The sequence below is a fragment of the Malurus melanocephalus genome, unplaced genomic scaffold (genome assembly GCF_030028575.1).
Source record: "Malurus melanocephalus ecotype Western Australia unplaced genomic scaffold, MMel_1.1 scaffold_72, whole genome shotgun sequence".
Lineage (NCBI taxonomy): Eukaryota > Metazoa > Chordata > Aves > Passeriformes > Maluridae > Malurus > Malurus melanocephalus.
In genome coordinates, this window is record NW_026623304.1 from 2,229,755 (window position 1) to 2,247,414 (window position 17,660).

At 37.1% G+C, this 17,660-nt stretch overlaps 1 protein-coding gene across 4 annotated transcripts in view; it reads left to right on the top strand.

Annotated features, from left to right (window-relative positions):
- CCSER1 (coiled-coil serine rich protein 1) overlaps window positions 1–17,660 on the top strand; it is a 604,924-nt gene that overhangs the window by 149,396 nt on the left and 437,868 nt on the right. For all 4 annotated transcript variants that reach the window (XM_057366851.1, XM_057366852.1, XM_057366854.1 and 1 more), the window contains exon 5: window positions 5,140–5,260. In XM_057366851.1, coding sequence (XP_057222834.1) covers window positions 5,140–5,260 — 121 coding nt within the window. The remainder of the gene's footprint in view (window positions 1–5,139; window positions 5,261–17,660) is intronic.

Below are 17,660 nucleotides of genomic sequence, written 5' to 3' on the forward strand. Positions count from 1 at the left end.
ATTCACTCTCATTCTCTTAAGTATTCACATGGCCAATATTGTAAATTGCTGCTGTTTCTAAGGGACAAGAGGCCATAGCATAACTGTTGAACTAATAAAAAATAGAGTTCCATTTATTTTAATCTTTTCTCCAAAGACCATCATCAAATCTAGAATCAAGCAGCAGGAAAATTAGGCTTTTTTATTATTATTATTTTTAATATTAGACTTTTTTTTTAATATAAGTAGATGGGCAAAAAGAGCTTTCACACAAAGTACCTTGACCTTTTGTGTTGTTTTAAAGAGACTGAAAGTCTCCTTGGGCTTTAGAGTTTAATAACAAAAGTAGTAAAATACTTTATTGTGTTTCTCAGGCTGAGAAAGAGTGTGTGGAACTGAACTTAATATTTTGGTTWTACTGAACTGTTTCAGCAGGTGATGTTTGGGGTTGATGGAGAGACAAGTCAGAATTCTGTTTCTTTTTTGAGCCCTCTGAGTGGCCGGTGATTATCAGAGGACATCTCTGCAGTCAGGAAGGGATTAGCTGTTAATTACAGTTCTTCCTGGACATACCAGAATTAATAGRTTGGATTTCAAGACTCTTTCCTATATGCTGTTTCTAATGTCAGCATCTTTCCTGGCAAAATAACTTGAGTTGCATATTTTAAAAACTCTTTTTCTTTCCTTAGCTCTTCACTTGTTCTAATTTACTAAAAAAAAATTTGCAGTAGATCCACTCATCCTTTTTGGTTGCTTAGTGTGTTTGTGGTTTGTTTTTTGGGGTTTTTTTTGGCAAAATCTCTGTTTCACTTGTAACAGACAGTTCTTTGTCCTGAATCTCCCTTGTCTGAAGAGCTGTTACAGGGGTTACATATTTTGCAGCTTTTCCTTGTCCTTTGCTCAGAGCATCTCAGAGGATGGCTCATTTCCTGGGCCTTTTCATGGTAGAGAGGCATTTAGGAAACTATCTGCCAAAACGTAAATGCCAGCTCTGAGAACTGGTGTTCCAGAGTTATTAAAACATAATGTCTGGCCTTTGGTAGTAAGGGATATGGGACTGGCTACTTGGGATCCAGATGTTGTCCCTTTATTCTCTAGTCCCCTGTCTCCTACAGTGGCAGCTGATAGATTTTTCMGGGTAAAGCATTTAGTGCCTTCCAYGCTCCTGGCTGCTTGTTTAGTTTTTTACCAAAGCAGAAGGGTTTTGGTATAAAACAGCGTCTGTTTCCAGACATGATCTGTCTCTTGAATGATGAGAGCTGATAATTTTAAACTTCATAGGCATGAATGTAAATACTTTGGATTGCTGGGATAAGTGCCCAGCTTTCTGAAATCCAGAAATACTTCACTGTTTTTGTGTCCCTCTGTTATGATTCCCTTATGCTTCATTGCATGCTGCATATGAACATTTCCCTTCTGTTTTCTCTAAGCAGGTAGAATTTGCTGCTAATTTAATCTAACCATCATTTGTATCTTGTGTCAAGGGAGACTTTTGCTTGATTGCAAGCAGCGATAACCAGATTTTCTTTCTCCTCAATTAAAAAAAAAGGGGAGGGAAGTGTGTACAATTTAGTGTTTGAAATGGATGATGTAAATGACACCCCTAGAGCTTAAAAATCTTTTTATTCTCTGGAGACACATTCTGTTCGGTATCTGTTGAARGCTTCTAACTGTCCTACTATTTAGGGAATTAATAATTTTTCACTGGTTGGTTCAAAGTAGAAGAAAAATGTTTAATTAGTCTTTCTCATTGTTCTTGAAAGAAATGGCAAAAAAAAAAACCCACCAAAACAAAACCCTAATGTTTTTCTTCTCCAGATGTAGARATCTGTTTTGATGGTGAGTGATGTTCTGGGACTGCTTAAACCAGCTAGGGTAAATCCAAGCCAGCACTCCTAGTGATAAATATATGGGGTACTTTTAAAACACTTGGCAATGAAAGAAAACAAGCTGTATGCATCATTAAACYGAAGGATCTGGGGAGAAACTGTGCAGCTTCAAAAGTAGTACAGATCTTTTGCAATAATAGTCTATGAAGTTAGACTGTTTGTTTTCCATTTCTGTAGAGTTCTCCTTTGCATGACTTGTAATTGGTAGGTAGTGTCTTTTTTTTCCACTAAGAAAARTATGTTTCTTTAATGATAACACACAGTAAAGATGTTCCTCTAATTGTGTTATTTTGCTACAATTATTAGCTTGTTCATGTAATGGTTGAATTGCGGCTAAAGGACAGAAAAATGCCATCTCACTTGCATACAAATTGCTTCTTCTTTTTTTTTTTTTTTTAGGTATTCAGTGTATAACTCATTCTGAGACACTAAATGCTAGTTTCTTAAATAAAATGCTACAGGTAGTATGAAATTGCCTGGTTGTTCCCCTTGTTGATTTTCACCACTCTGGAAGTATACATCAGGGATAATGTAGTAGGCTGAACCAGCTGATTACATTGATGGCTTTGCCAAACCCTAACTCAGATAATTCAAAATTCTGATTTCCTTATCAATTCATGTGGGAAGGCTAAATTTTTAAGTTCTTTCTCTGTGTTAAGGAGCAATTTGGGCACATGAGAGAATTTATGATTAAAAGGAGCTATCCCTTAGCATAATAATTTTTCTGACATTTGTGTTAATTTGAAGATCGAAGAGATTTAGAATCATAAAGAGTATGATATGTAGACATCATGAATGGTCTTTTATGGGGAAATGTGTGYCACTTGTAGATTAAGAAATGAAAAYGTAGAAATRAAGCTACACTTAATGTTGATTTTGGAATATAACATGCAAAAAATCTTAAGTAAAAGAATGCCCATCCCYRTCAATGTGAAAGTTGACAGTCACATTCAAGCACGTTCTCATTATTTTAATGCAAGTTATTGAAAAGACAGTAAGAGCATACACTCCAGTAGGTGAAAATTACTTGCTGCTGTGCCATCGCTATTTCATGACATTTTAGTTAATTATAGTGTCCCATAATGACTTATGACTGTGCRCAGAGACTTGAGATAAAAAGGAGGAATTGTAGTGGTTCTCAAAAGCGAGACCAAGGAGTAGTGCTGTCTAGAATGGGGGGTAATAAATTCAGTGTCCTCCAATCACTGGGTGACCACTGTGTTTGTCTTCAGCTGTAAATTAGGGGATTATACAACTCCTGTATGGCATTAATTATTAAAAAAAGCAATTTCACAGTTTTATTCATTTGTGAARTTTCTGTAGAGTAGGAGACAAGCAGTTTCTTCTTTATATTACTCGTGATTTCCTTTTTCATCTTTCTTTGTAACTGTTCTGATGGACGGTGCCTGATCTAGGGCAAACCCTCCCCTGTGATGCTTGTGTACAGACCTTTTATGAGCTCTAAAGTAATAAATTGATCTTCAAGTAGTATGACAGGTCTTCTAAAGAAAAATATGTATTTTTTTCAACCTTTAGGCTCCCTGTTTTATCACTGTTTCTGGTTAAAATTCAGGTTCGCAATATCAGTGGCACACAATGACAAGCTTATCTTTTTGCAATTCTTTGACTGTAAATAAGGAGACAAAGAGACATAAATGTTCTTTTTGGCACGTATTCAGTGGCTGGTTGTAATGAGAAAATGCTGTTTTATACTTTACTTGGTGTCTACCAAGCAGAATTGTGCTAGTAGATGATCTGCTGGTTGTACTTAATACAACAGGRTGTAAAATCACCTAAAAAAAAGGCTGCCTGCCATTTGTGCTGCCTGCTGAATGGCTCAGAATGGCTCAGAAAGCAAAAAAAGACCTTTGTAGAAATATCCAGCTCCAACCTGACCTGTTCCTGTTAGTGTTTCGGAGTGTTTGTGGAGCACCAGTGTGTCATGTTTGTGTGAACTGAGTGCAGACTGAAGGTAATTTGTGCCCTCAGGGTAAAACACCACAATTAGTGGTTCTTGACCCAGTCAGGGCAATATGGGTGAGGTTTTAGTCCAGTTTTGCTTCTTTTGTAAGGGGATCATAGGCKGTGCCAAAGGTACCTTGTCTATGGGCTGTTAGGAGGCCCATAATTGTGGGGAATGGAATAATAATAAATAAATGTCACAGTTCAACGTTCCCAGCTGTACCATTCTTGCATAAATGTATGTACTTTTAAAATGTGTTCCTTCCTAGTTTTGAATTGCTGAGAATTTGTTATAGACGTTCTGGTTTTACAGGCTATGTTATTGGATGTGTACATGTGTGCACTGAATGAACTATGTGATAAAATACTGTGTCTCTTTCTGATTAAACATAGGCCACTACATTTCTTCTTGCTTATAYATAATACATTGGACATGCTTTGTCCAATAAAACTAACTCTTAATTCCAGCTTTTATTTGTTTCAGAAAGGTATACCTCAGCTGTAAAGAAAATCTTCAAAAGCTTCAAACTCAGTAGGAGTGGTCAGTGCTAAAAGCTGAATTACTAGTGACACAATTTAGAAAGAACATATGACTTGTAACATATATAATTGTCTGTTCAGAGCTCTGAAACTTTGGGATATTCATTTATTAGTGCCAATTGAGACAGATACTCRGCTCAAACACATGCTCATTCTTCTGGTACTAAATACTAAGTTGTAACATTCACCACAGTAATACAAATAAATTTTTTATTAAAAGAAAGCATGAGTCAATATGTCAGGTATCAGTTCTAGACCATTTGGTTTTTGCCTTTTTGGAGAAAAGTGAGTCATAACAGTTAAAGGTGAAAAATAAATCACTACTTAGGCTTTCTCAAATCTGTTTTGTTACAAAGTCTGAAATTTTTGAAGGTGGGAGGTTTGCCTGGAAACCACCCATTGTTTTCACCCTTATTTTCAGTCTGTGATGAAAAATGACTGAGAAGCAAATCATATTTTGATATAATTTAGGAAATACAAGTCCTTTTAGGTCTCAGACCCACCAATGAGCTATAGCAGACTGACAGATCTTTTACTAGGTAAAACTTAGTGAATGAGCAGTCAATCAATAGCAAAAAAAGTGCAAAGTAAGTACGTTAAGAATTGTGTGAAACGATGGCCTTTTCATTGCCTGTGACCATAGTGAAGTCTGWTTAGTTATTTGCATTTGTGTTTACCACAGTATTAATCGATTTTTTCCTTTTTTTAATTTCCGTTTAAAGTGCAAACTGAGTTCACTGTTTAACCCTGAGATTTTTTATCTTTGCAGTTTGCCGGGAAGACTCCTACCAGTCMATAGTCTCATGTGCTGCTGTAGTGCTTACCCCTGTGGAGACAACGGTGGATACAAGGAAAAAAGAGCAGATGATAATGCCTGATGTGTCCAAACAGTGAGTTATTCAAATAACATGATCTTTTACAAGCACAATTTAAATACCAGGCCAGATTYCTTCTTGTGGATATGCATATGCACTCTCCTCTCTCTTTCATCAGGGCTTTTGTAGGTGTTTCCAAAAGTAGAACCTGGCCTGAGGCTAAGCTGCTACTTTTGTTCATTAGCCTACATTTTTTTCCCAAGATTTTTGGTAAYGACATATATAGCAGGAATGGGCCTTTATACTTTGAGAAAGTGACTTTTTAATAGGCTTAATAACGTGCTTCATTTTGTTTAAGTAGTCCTCTCATTCTTGCAAGTAGCTGATTTTTATAAAGGTGGTGATTCCTAAATGCTCAGCTCATCTGAAATATTGCAGTGTTTTCCAGTGATCATTTTACCTCTGTGGTACAGCATTTGATGGCATCTTCAAAAGCATGGTAGTGTTCTTCCAGGGAAATCCTATCTGCTTGATTAGACTGTGTTCTGGTATCTTGCATTAGATGAGAATCATAACCATAGCATAACAGTGCAGTAACATTTGCCTTGCAATACCAGGCAGGATGGTTATTTCTTAATGWTCGAGTCCTTGGAGAATAACATAATTTTGTTTTCATGAAAAGAAAGAAAACCCAATTGTAAGATTTTATCACAACACAGACTGGGGTCTGTGCATTTTAAAATGTTCAAGGTAATTAAAAACATGACAGTGGATAATGTGACTCCATTGCTATCCTTACATTTCATCTAGACAACCTGTACTTAAAATTTAACACAGGGTGTTACTCGTTGTCTAGGTATTACTGCAATGGCTTGGTGTTTGAAATACTGTTAGCATCTAATTGTTGTAGTGCTTCAGCTGTTTKGCTCTCTGAATACCAAGGGATTAGAAAGGCAATGAGCTGCAAAAAACGGTGCTGAGATCCAGAATAATCTTTCTGGTCAGTTCAAGCAGCATTTTTTCTTCTCTTCACTGAAAGAGAAACCCRCACTGTTGTTTGATTGGCTTTTTCTTCTACTATGATGAGATTCAGTATTTAATAGTCCCTTATAAATTCAAAGTAGGAAATTCTGGTATGTGTTAAGTATGTGCTCGATGAAACCACCTCTGAGATTTTTGATGTCTTTGGGTTTTTATTTTTATTTATTTTTACAACATGATTAGTGTTATCTTCTAAGAACACAGACATTAGTACAACTTGTCCTAAGCACTCAAAGGTGCTCTAACCTCTGCTACTTTTCTAATACTCATATTTAAAAATATAATCTGTTGATCTGGAATTCTTTTAGTGAGAAGCCACCTTGCGCTTAARCAGATTGAATGTATTTGAACTCTCCATATGAAACTGCATCAGTGAATTAGTACTTTAAACCAACATTTTTCACAAGTATATTGGAAATAAACAGAACCATTTTGCTGGAAAATGTTTGCAAGTGGAATTCAGTAAATTTTGTAGAAATTTTCAAAGCAGGGAGGTGAAAGGATACAGGTTGAAGAAAATCTCCAGCATTATGAATGAAACATCAGCATAGTGTTCACATCTCACATTTCAGCCTCTGCTTTCTTCATGTAGATATTGTTCTTYGTATCCAGCTAGTGGAAGCAAACCAGCTCCTAATTCCTGTTTCTAAATGTCCCAGTATCATCTGTCTCCAATGTAAACACACCCTTGACACTTGATGAATTCATTGACTGGAATGCTGAATACACATGTGAGCTCATCTGCACGTGTGGATGATAGTTATTGGTACTCCATGAGGGAAACAACATTCATGCTTTTATTTTTATCTTTGTCTACCTATATGGTTTTGATTTATGGCTTATCTTTGTTTACCTGTGTGGTTTTGACTTTCATGTCAAAAAGTTGTGCACATTTCAGAGGGCTGAGCAGTGGGCAGTCATTGAGGTCCTGTGGGGGAAGTTTCTGCCTTCAGGCCCTACAAAGTATGTTTAGAATAACTAATGCTTTCTAAATCTGCMTAAGAAAGTGCGTAATCCAAACCAGATAAAATGCATATTAACGATAATAAAATGTTAAACAGTTACAAATAACTAAAAATAATTATCTTGTGTGCCACATAAAATTATATCCAAGACCTTCAGGATACAAGATGCTGTGAAGACTGGGCAGAGAAAAAACCAAAAGCTTTTAATGCTACTTGTATAATTGATTAATGATGTTATTTTGTTTTAGAAAGAAGCTGTTTAGTGGCTTTAAATAATATATTTGCTTAATGTATTTTTTTTGTAAGCAGCAAATGGTGCCAGAAGTGGTAACAGCAAAGCTTAACAGTATTTTAAGTGTCAGTTATTAGATCTTATGTGGATTGCAGGAATAAAGGGCCAAATTTTTCCCCCCTGTGTTTTTTCTTGGAAGCTCAGACCATTCCATCAGGGAGCAGTTTCATAGTGATACCCAGGTAATTGCTGAATCATTGCTTGTGCCCTGGGCAAAATCCCTGCCTCAGTTATCCACCAGGAATGGATCTGGCAAGAGGAACACGCCTTTGTGGTTTTTGTTYTCGTTTTTTGCTCCACAACTGCTGAGGCAGAGAAATAGATGGTCAATGTGAGGTTGRCGTGAAAACCAAGAAATGTGAGCTCTACCTTACTTTGCTTTCTCAGCCCTCCACTTTGTCTTGGATGCTGCATTAACTCTGCTACATTCTGTCGAAATACAAAACTTTAAAACCTCTTGTTATCTTAATAGTTCAAGTTATTGAGGCCTGTTTGTGTTGCCRTAGTGATACATCAGTCAGTTTCTCTCAAAGGTGCCCAGATGCTAAAACAATTGAAACCTTTTGAACAGTGTGTTYTGCTTACAGAGTCCTAATTTTAGTCCTTCCTATCTGAATTCGAATATAAATAAATCAGCTGCTGGAATAGAGCAGTGGCATGAGAAATTCTCACTTCCATTTCAAGTTGTTATGAGGAAGCCTGGGAGAGGAAGCATGGCCCAGGGAACTGTATTCTGTGCTTTAAATCAACTTTGCTTCAGTGGGCAAACTCTCAGCTGAAAGCTCASCCTGCAAGGGGCAATGTGGCAAAAGAAGTGTCTAAGACACATGTGTCCCTGAGCACACAATGTCCTGCTGCTGTGCCATGTTCATATGGAAACACAGAAAACCATTCATGTGCCACTAGTGCGTGAAAAAAGTACAGTGAAATTCAGGTGCACCAAATTTAAAGTTAGGCTGATAGCTATGTGCTTCATTTGATTAGTTTCTTTGGCTGTGACTGTCCTGCAGTTCAGAATAGTGATGGCAACATGCAGCCCTTTGAGCTCGCCAATTGAAAGGTGGATTGTGTATTGGTACTTCAGCTGCTGTCACATTTCTGATTTTGATTTTTTTTTTAAAGATATTATTTGCTGTTGAAGTGTTTTCAGAGCTACAGATCTTGTTATGTCATAAAGCAGACACGGTAATTTGCCAACTCTTTTTCATGTCAGAAATATTTTCCTGAGCTTTAGGAGAGATTTACAGATGAAGAAACTAGGAAAAATGAAAGGACAAGGTAATGTTTTTAAACTGAAAGMAGGTAAATTCAGACTGGGTCTAAGGAAAAAGGGATTTATAATGGAGGTGGTTAAACATTGGAACAGGTTATCCATAGAAGTCATGGATTCCCCATCCCTGGGAACATTCAAGGGGTGTTGGATGGGGCTCTGAACAACCTGGTCTAGTTGAAGGTGTCCCTGCTTACTGCAGAAAGATTGGATAAAATGGCCTTTAAAGGTCCCTTCCAACTCAGACTCACTCTGTGATTTTATTTTATGATTCTAAATGTCACAGATCATTTGACAGYTCTTCAGACTCTTACGACCAAGTCAGATTTTTTCTGGTAAAYGCCTGAATGAGTCTATATAGTGAGTCTTTTCAATATTCTGTCTGTGCCAAAGCTGTTTCACTTGGACCTTGCAACTTTACTTAGCTGAGCAAGATTCTTGCACATGATTTAAAAGATTTGAGAGAGCTTTTTGGAGTCACAGTGACTACCTGGGCACTTGCTGATGGGAAACAGGGTGGTAAGGGGAGAGTTAYAGCTTTAATGCTGTTCTGTACAGCACTGTTGAGTACAGATGCTAACCCAGGACTCTGGTACAGGTGCATCTCAGAATCTGGTGAAAATTTTGGTGCATTTATAGTCTAAATTCATTGGCTGCAGTAAACATGTTCCAAAATTTCAGAGCTTTTTTTTCCTCTCTCAGAGTTTCGTGTTGTAAAGATAGAATTGTTACATCAGAAGGCTGGTAATCCTTTTTGACTCTTGCAGCCTTGCCTTGTTCCTTTCAAAAGAAGTTCAAACCAAGTCGATTATGTATTACTCTTCCCTTATTCAGTTGTGGATTTTCTTTTCCTTATTTTTTACTTGCCTTACAATTCTGGAAAAAAGTTTTTAAAGAAATTTTGACAAATCCCAGGGAGGATATTTTTCCCCTTTATAGCAACAGTGTTGTTATTTTACCTCAGTAATTTTTTGGTGCTCCTGGTTTGATTCTATTTTTGAGAGATGCCTCTGTGCAAATTCAGGTGTAAAAGAGGGGTTGGGGTGGGACCAGCAATACCTGTACAAGCAGTTGCTGCTCCACCATTTGCCACAGTGGGAACCCTTGTCTGGAAGAATTACCCAGGATGWGCCCAGCCTGGAGCCATGCCACCCTGCCACTGTGTTTATCTCACAGCAAAGTCCTTCTGTGGCCTTAAAATCACAGTTTCCTGTCTCAAGCACTATCTAAGTCCTTGCAGCTCCTCAGTGGTGATGTGAAGTGTGGTCTCCAGTGCAGCCAGCTCATCAGGCAGCAGTGCCCACTGCATGGTGTGTGTCTGCTCTGAGAGTCCATTCAAAAGGCATCTCTCAGTGATGGGAAAAATAATGCTTTYCACACTCGTTTGGGAAAACAGGTTAGAGATGATTGAACTGTTTGGGTTTGTGGATGATGGGGACAATGGGCTGTGAAAGGCTGTGCCACTCTTTGGGTAATGCAGAGAGAACAGGGATGCCCAGTTGTTCYGGAATGAGAATACTTTGAAAACTGCAGTTCCAGTTCAGCTGAAAATCCTGAGACATCAGCTGAATTGCAGTATATTCACCACCATTACATTTTAGTRATWACAGGTAGGAGAGGTAGAATTTATRTCCATTTCTTTAAAGCAGGCACTTTGAGTAAACATAAGCAATGTGCTTATGCTGTCAGTGGTCTACTTTTMCATTCTTTTATCTATTTTGCTGGTTAGTCTTTAAGCTCTATTTAGCAGCTTCAAGGGGAACTGAAAATTTCTCTGTTCTGTGTTGCCTGTCACATAGTCTCCTCGTACATCCTGTATTACTTTTTGCACATAATGGGAAAATAAGTTATTTTGCTGTTCTCATATCTCCTTTGAAATGGAAAGCTTTTGAGAAAATAGTAAAAATACAGTATTTACACTTCATTTATTGTCTGCTAACTAGTTGAAATTCCTACCTGACATCGTTTCTTGACCAGGCTGCTCAAATTGGTAACTTCTTTCTGCTTGCTTTGAGGACAAACAAAATAATAAACCAGACTGTCATTTCTGGTTTTTTCCCCATGTCCAGCCACTGCAAAAATTGAAATGATTTTTCAAAAACAAATATAATGTAAGTAACAGGTGTGCAAAGGATATACAATTGCACTGCAAGGTGAATATGGAATAAATCTTATATCTGGTTATTGAATGGGAGCATCATCAATTCTCACATTCCTTCCCAGTCACTGGAACCATCAGTTTGTAGGAGAGATTGACAGGAAAGCAATCTACATATGTAATTTAAATATCTTAGGTAATTGTTTRCAGGTGAGGGATTAAGCAGTTCTGTACAGCTTAATTTGATCATGAGTTCCAAATGTTGAATAAGCAGGTTTTTGAGAGCCACTAATTGCATTTACAGCACTCAGTATTTTCAGTATTTTATAGTTCAGCTCCTGTCTTTGCCTGTGTGGTGGTGAAACAATGCGGGAGGTAGAGGAATGATGGAAATGGTCCTRTGGAGGAAAGGTGTTCTGTAGATTTTATCTGTAGCCCTGCCAAGAAAAYTTTGATCATTTGCAAGTATAGTCGTTGTTTGGAAAGTTTCCTCTTTCCTGTGAGAAGAGATTCAGTTTCTAATGCACAATCATCTRTGAGTGCTTCAATCATTTCCCTTAAAGTATTGCTGAAGTGACTGAGCTCAACTTGATGAAAAGATGTCGGGATGGAATGCTAAGCAAGGTGCTTAATGAGATCACTTTGAATAGAAATGTGGAGGACTGAGAAAACTACAGCACTTTCTAGTTGAGATAATTGTAACTTCAAAATAAGATGAGTGCATTTGTATCATTGTGTAGCTAGTCTTTGTTAATCAAAGAAAATTCAGGAAAYAAAGATGTCTAGGGGTAATAAAACTTCGCTAAGAAATGATGTTTCTGAGCACCAGTGTTGAAAAGTCAGAACTTCTGGTCCTAATAGTTATTGTAATTTGTATTGGCAGAGAGTGTGACCAAAACTGATTTAAAGCATTGAAATGCACAAAGGACAATGCAGTTCAAGTAATCTGGAATACAAATTTCCTCTGTTAAGCAGCAAGCAGTGGACAACATAACTGCATCTACAACTACAATTTCTTAACTAGATCTGGAGTCATCATAAGAAAAACATTGTCACCAAATCACAGTGACATTTAGAGARCAGCTTTGCCTGAAGCAAGATCACTTTGTTCCATTCACATCTGTAAAATTGTCTACCTTTGTGATACCATAATGTCTTTCTAGTTCTGGCCATCACCCTGAAACAAGAGTCCTTTGGAGTAAGATTATAAATTTTTTTATCAGACCTGAGAAAATGTTTTAATATCTAAATTAAATTTAAATCTGTGCATTTCCATAAATCCTTGTTTTCTCTAGTCTCTGTGAATCATCATATTCTTCACTAGGCACTCCTGCAACAGGGAAAGCTTTAAGTACCTGATATGCTTGTCCTTCATGTCCACAAGTTTCCCCCAAAGAAATACATCAAGATAWATAACTATTTGCACTAATTACTTAGAGAGCTAATTTAAAAATATGCCATTTATCACAAATCTATATCCCTATATACACATAAAGTCAGGTGCTTATGATACACTTGGTTCCAGAATGCAGCTTTTATCCTATGTGTGCTGTAGTGTCTRGAAATGTCTGCTTTATTTACATTATTGAAAAGTACAAATCAGACCACCAATATCAACTGAATTCCAAAGTGGCAGTCTTACATTTGGCAGCCAAGAACTCTTCTGAAATGATGGCCTTGAGTAATCATTGGAAAATATTCTTGATGTGTGCATTTTAATTACAACAATAACCATAAGACAAGGTTGTGAATGATAATTTTGTGCTGAATTTTAATTTTTGCTGCGTGATGAAACAGAAATTATTATATATATTTATCAAAACTCCTTAATGTCTAAAACAATTCTAAAAGGAGATGTAGTTGAAGTAAATAAAATCTCACCTGGTTCAATCAGCCTTGTAGAGGATGGTTGCTATAGGTAATGCAGGCAGAGATGGTTAAGACAGCCTTGTTCAATTAAAAATTATTTTATCTGGAGATTTCCATCTGAAGAGCTGCTGTTCTAAGTTGTAGTCACAGCATTTGTTTTTCCAGTGAAATTCCAGAGTTTTCCATTGTCTTAGTGGCAGCTGCCTGAGCCCTGAAGAGCACACCCATGTTCTGCTGGGATGGCCATACAAAGCTGCCCAGGCACAATGTCCTGCAGAGGGCTGCAGCTGGAAAATGCCCACYCATTCATTGACTTCAGATTGGAAAGGAAAAACAGACTTCATTTTCATCCAGCCTCAATTCATGTCCAACATGGACACTCAGAACAAGCATTGCTGCTCCCTCATTTACATGTGTTAAAAGATATCTACAGTTTTTATTTACCGTGTACTTATTCAAGGGGCTGAAGGCACTTGATTTTGGGGTAGCACAAAGAACCGTCAAAAGAACGGCCTTACTGTCTGGACTTTTCCTTCATTTCAGGGAAGCCATTTTGTTGGATAGTAGGAGCGTAAAGTTAGATGTCATAGTGGTCATTGAATTTGTATTTCAGTAATCAGTTCTTGTAGCACACTGCATCAGTTGGGAAGGCGATGTTCAATCCCGTTGTTAACCTCCATGCCTCGTGTTGCCTGATGAGGATTTACAGTTGCTGTGGTGCTTCACTGAGGCAACATGCTTTTAAAGTACAAGTACAAGTAAAGTAAAGTACAAGAGATTTGGGAGCAAGCCCATGTAACTGAAATGGGGAGAATGAATGAAGTGATAGCTCTTCCCATTTTATTCCTTTTTCTTGTACATCCAAAAGCTTGAAAGTATACAGAAATTATTTTGCTGTAAAATCGGGGCAAATACAGTTTTTAAGCTTATTTAACTCAAGCTTTCACTAACTGAAGTTGAAGGGCTTAGTCTTAGGAGCCACTCCAGAAACGGAATTACACTTTCTGGTCTGTAAAAGCATAGGCTGCTGCTGAACTGTAACTGAAGTTCTGTTTGAGACAGAATTGGTTGTATTTTATCATCTCACAAGGAAATTAAGGTAGGTTTGGGTCTGTACCTTAATGCAGCAGAAACATCAATCTGGGGCAGCATTATCTAAATGCTGAAGAGATGAGGGTGGGGTAGTGGGGGAGGAGGGACCTGGGGATCATTTGTTTTTTAATTTAGAAACCTGTMGTGTTTGTATTAAAGCACAGCCTCAATTCTTACAAATTAGATTTCAAAACATAATTGCAGCATCAAAGACAAAAATTAATCAACTATGTTATTACTTGTGCACAATTAAAGCGTCATAAAATGAAAAAAAAATGAAGGAAATWTGCTTGTACGTGTAATGCTAGGATTGCAAAGTACTTTATTTGGTTAGACAAATGTATAGTAGATTAAAGCTAGAAAAAACTGATCAAGTACATAGCAGAAATGTATTTGTTTCACTTTCACAATAATTTAATAATAATCTCTGAAGCATAACAAAGAACAGCATTTATTGGAAATTTCTTACTGCCATTGGAAAGTGGGGAAAGGAGGGTTGTCAGAAAAATTAGGTAGATTTGCATTTATAATTGCATAATGTMGCTTTTGGACTGTTGTGCTGTGCTCATCGTACAATTCGATTGAAAGCATTATCAGGTATTTTTTTGAATCTGATGGGTGAAAAACAATGGTGTTGTTGTGGTGGTGTTACTGGTTTATTGTTTATTGAGGGGTTTTCTACACCAGTTTATTTGTAGAACTTTCCTGAAAACCATCATCCTGTGCAGTGGCTATATTAGGATTAGCTTTGTTRGAAAATACACTTCTCTTGAGTCGTATTGTCATGACTTAAATAGGAATAGCACTGCAGCACATGTAAGGTCAATCAGCATGCTGCTTAAAAATATATAAAGTGCTTCACTGTGCTTAAAGTTGAGAGATTACCTGCATCCTAGAGGGGAATGAATTATGTGAAAAAATAGCCATAGCTGCATGCTATGTTTCACATTCCATCAGAGGAGTTCACCTTTCATTTGGCACAGGTAAATGTGGAAGGATGTTCTAGAAGTGTGCATAATCTAAATATTAGTATTTCTAAGAGCAAGATTTGGTCTCTAAGAGCAGAGTAAAAAAGAGCTATTAGAGAAGGACAGAAATAATTTTAAGAACAATCTCCTTATCCCCAACTCTAGCTCATTTGTTTTCTATTTATTTATTTTTTCCTGGAGGTAAAAAAGGAATACAGGCAATATTCCTCTTTCTCATCCATATACATTTTCCAATGTATCTGTGAGTAGTCCTGGGAGCAGTAATTTTAATAACCTATCAAAATCTATGTTTGCAGTGAGTATTGAATAYGTTATTTTTACTTGCATGGATTTACTGATAGCAGAGGTGGAAGACTACAGCTAAAAAAGGGGAAGTGGTGCTAATGCTCTTTCTTTATCTCCTCTTCACCCCCCTGGCTTTTTCCAGTCAATGCACTGGCTGCATTGGCCACCATATGGGATATATAAAACACCTACAGCATAGAAACCAACCAAAAGCAAGATGGAAATGGGGAGGTGGGAAGCAGAAGAAATAAAAATGAAAGGACTGTGCATCATCACACTAGGACACATGCAGTGTCGGTGCAATTGGATTAAGACATAAATTTGCAATTATACTGCAGTAAAGTTAAGCTATAAAGACAAAATATTGTACCAAAAAAGAGTGAATTTAAAAGAGCTGAATGCTGCAAAAACTATTTGTACTGTTACAACGTGAGTACAGATKTTGTGTTTTTCCTCCTGTGCTCCAGGAGCAGGATTAAACTCTGTTATACTGAGGGCATCAACTAACCCAGCTGCTTTTTATCAGTAATAGCTGCAGTAGCCACCATCTAAAAAAATATTTGTGAGGGAAGAATAGTTTTTGGTTTTCTCTTTCTGTGCTGAAGCTCRAAGTATTTCATGTGTGTGCTTCCAGGTCTATTTACTAGTTCATTGTGCATGTGGTAGGATTTCACTCCAATTGTTTTGGTTTTGATATTTTAATCCTTTCTTTATCATTACATAAAGAAGTAGCATGTAGCTTTTATTGCAATCACAAAATATTYGCTGCTGCAGCATTGATTAAATGTGTTACAGCATGTATTGAAGATATAKCCACCTCATAGTAATAATCCAGATTTAGAGCTACCAGCACAGCTCTAAACATCAGCTTGTGTACAGCTTTAATAAATGCCTTCAAAAAACAGAAGCAGGGGAAGAAAGAGAGGCCAATGCTTTCATCACAAGTGKGAGGTGGCTTTTTCAAAAGCAAGTAAATATACGTCAAAATATGACAGGTTACAACCCCTTTTTCCTCCCAGATCAGCTGTGTTTATATATTCAGTGCATCCCCCTAATCCCAAAAGGATTCCTGTGATGAGCAATACAGGTAGGAGGAGGGAAATAYAGATTGGAGTTTACTAGGAGTGAGCCATTGGGAAAAATCAAGGGAAGTAGAGGCAGGAAGAGAGGCAGCTTTGAAGTAAACTCCCATGATTGAAGCAGTCATGCTTATAAACTATACTCTTGATAAAACTCCTTATCTATCTGTTTGTTCATTTGTTTATGCAGAAAGCCTATGGGGTGTTCATCCAAAAATATAGTAATTTTTGCACTGATGCTAAACCATTCACGCTTTTTAATACTGATTTTTCAGGAGCATTCCAGCCTCACTTCCAGTTATCTTTTTATTATGTTCTTTTGTATAATTTGACATCTTTACTTAGAATTTTAATGTGTGCCCAGGTTGCTGCTTTAGAAGATACAAAGTTGAAYAGGACTCATCTCTCCTGGCAGCTGTAGGTGCAAAGTGACCTCAAGTCAGAGCCACCAAACAACCTGGAATGAACACCAAGAGAACCAAGAATGAAAAACATTATTTTAAAATAAGTTTCTTGATGTTTTGATTCCRTTGGTCAAAAAAGTCACATGCACACATTTTAAAGGCAGAACAGGAGAAACAGAATTCCTTTCTGGCAGCTGAACTGAATGATAAGGTCATGCCCAGATATTTTGTCCTTCAATAGCCCCCTATTAGTAGGTCTGTGTTTTGGGCCTCATTTTTGTAGTCCCCTTTTAAAACTTTATCTAATGTTGTAATCTTATTTCTATTCCTTATCTGGACCTGTATAAATATAAGTTATTGATACTTGACTGGAAAAATTTAGATRTTACAGATAAATGTTTTCAGAGATACAGCCCAGGTAAACATTGTGATATTGATTATTTGTTGTCAATTATGACAGAGTGTGCTTCAGCACTCTGAAAAAGCTAAACGAAAACCTCCTCATGTTGTTGTCCAAGTAACAGTGGACTCTATTTGGGATAATTTTTGGAGGAGATAGAAAATAACATTTATGGGTCAGAGAGAAAGCACAGGTGTTCAGTAGTGGGATTACCTGTTACATTCTAAATCCTGTGCTGGTGTTGTGGGAACATGTATACATAAAACTGGTGTTTGGTATCAGGTGGACTTGGGACAATGCAAGTAAGGTGTGTAACCAATAACAAATACTGTCTGCAAGTTTTGTACTCTTAAATACGTAGATTCAACTCAGAAGATAAATACAGTGCTGATACAAAAGAGACTATTTAAAAAAACCTAAGCAGGCAAATCATAATTTCTTCTCTTAGAAATTGCTTCAGTTTTTTGAAGATGCCACCTAAACCAGGAATACATTCACAGGGCTTGGAATTCAGATATGTAACAGGAATGAATCACAAAGSTGAGCCATAGTTTAAAAGGGAATCATATCCCTATTCAGGTAGGTAATTTTGATGTGAGCTCTAGAAAAGCTTGTTTTCCCTCATATTTAAAATTGAAGTTACTAAAATTCACCTGTTCAAAATAATATTTGATGCTTTCAGCTTTGTGCT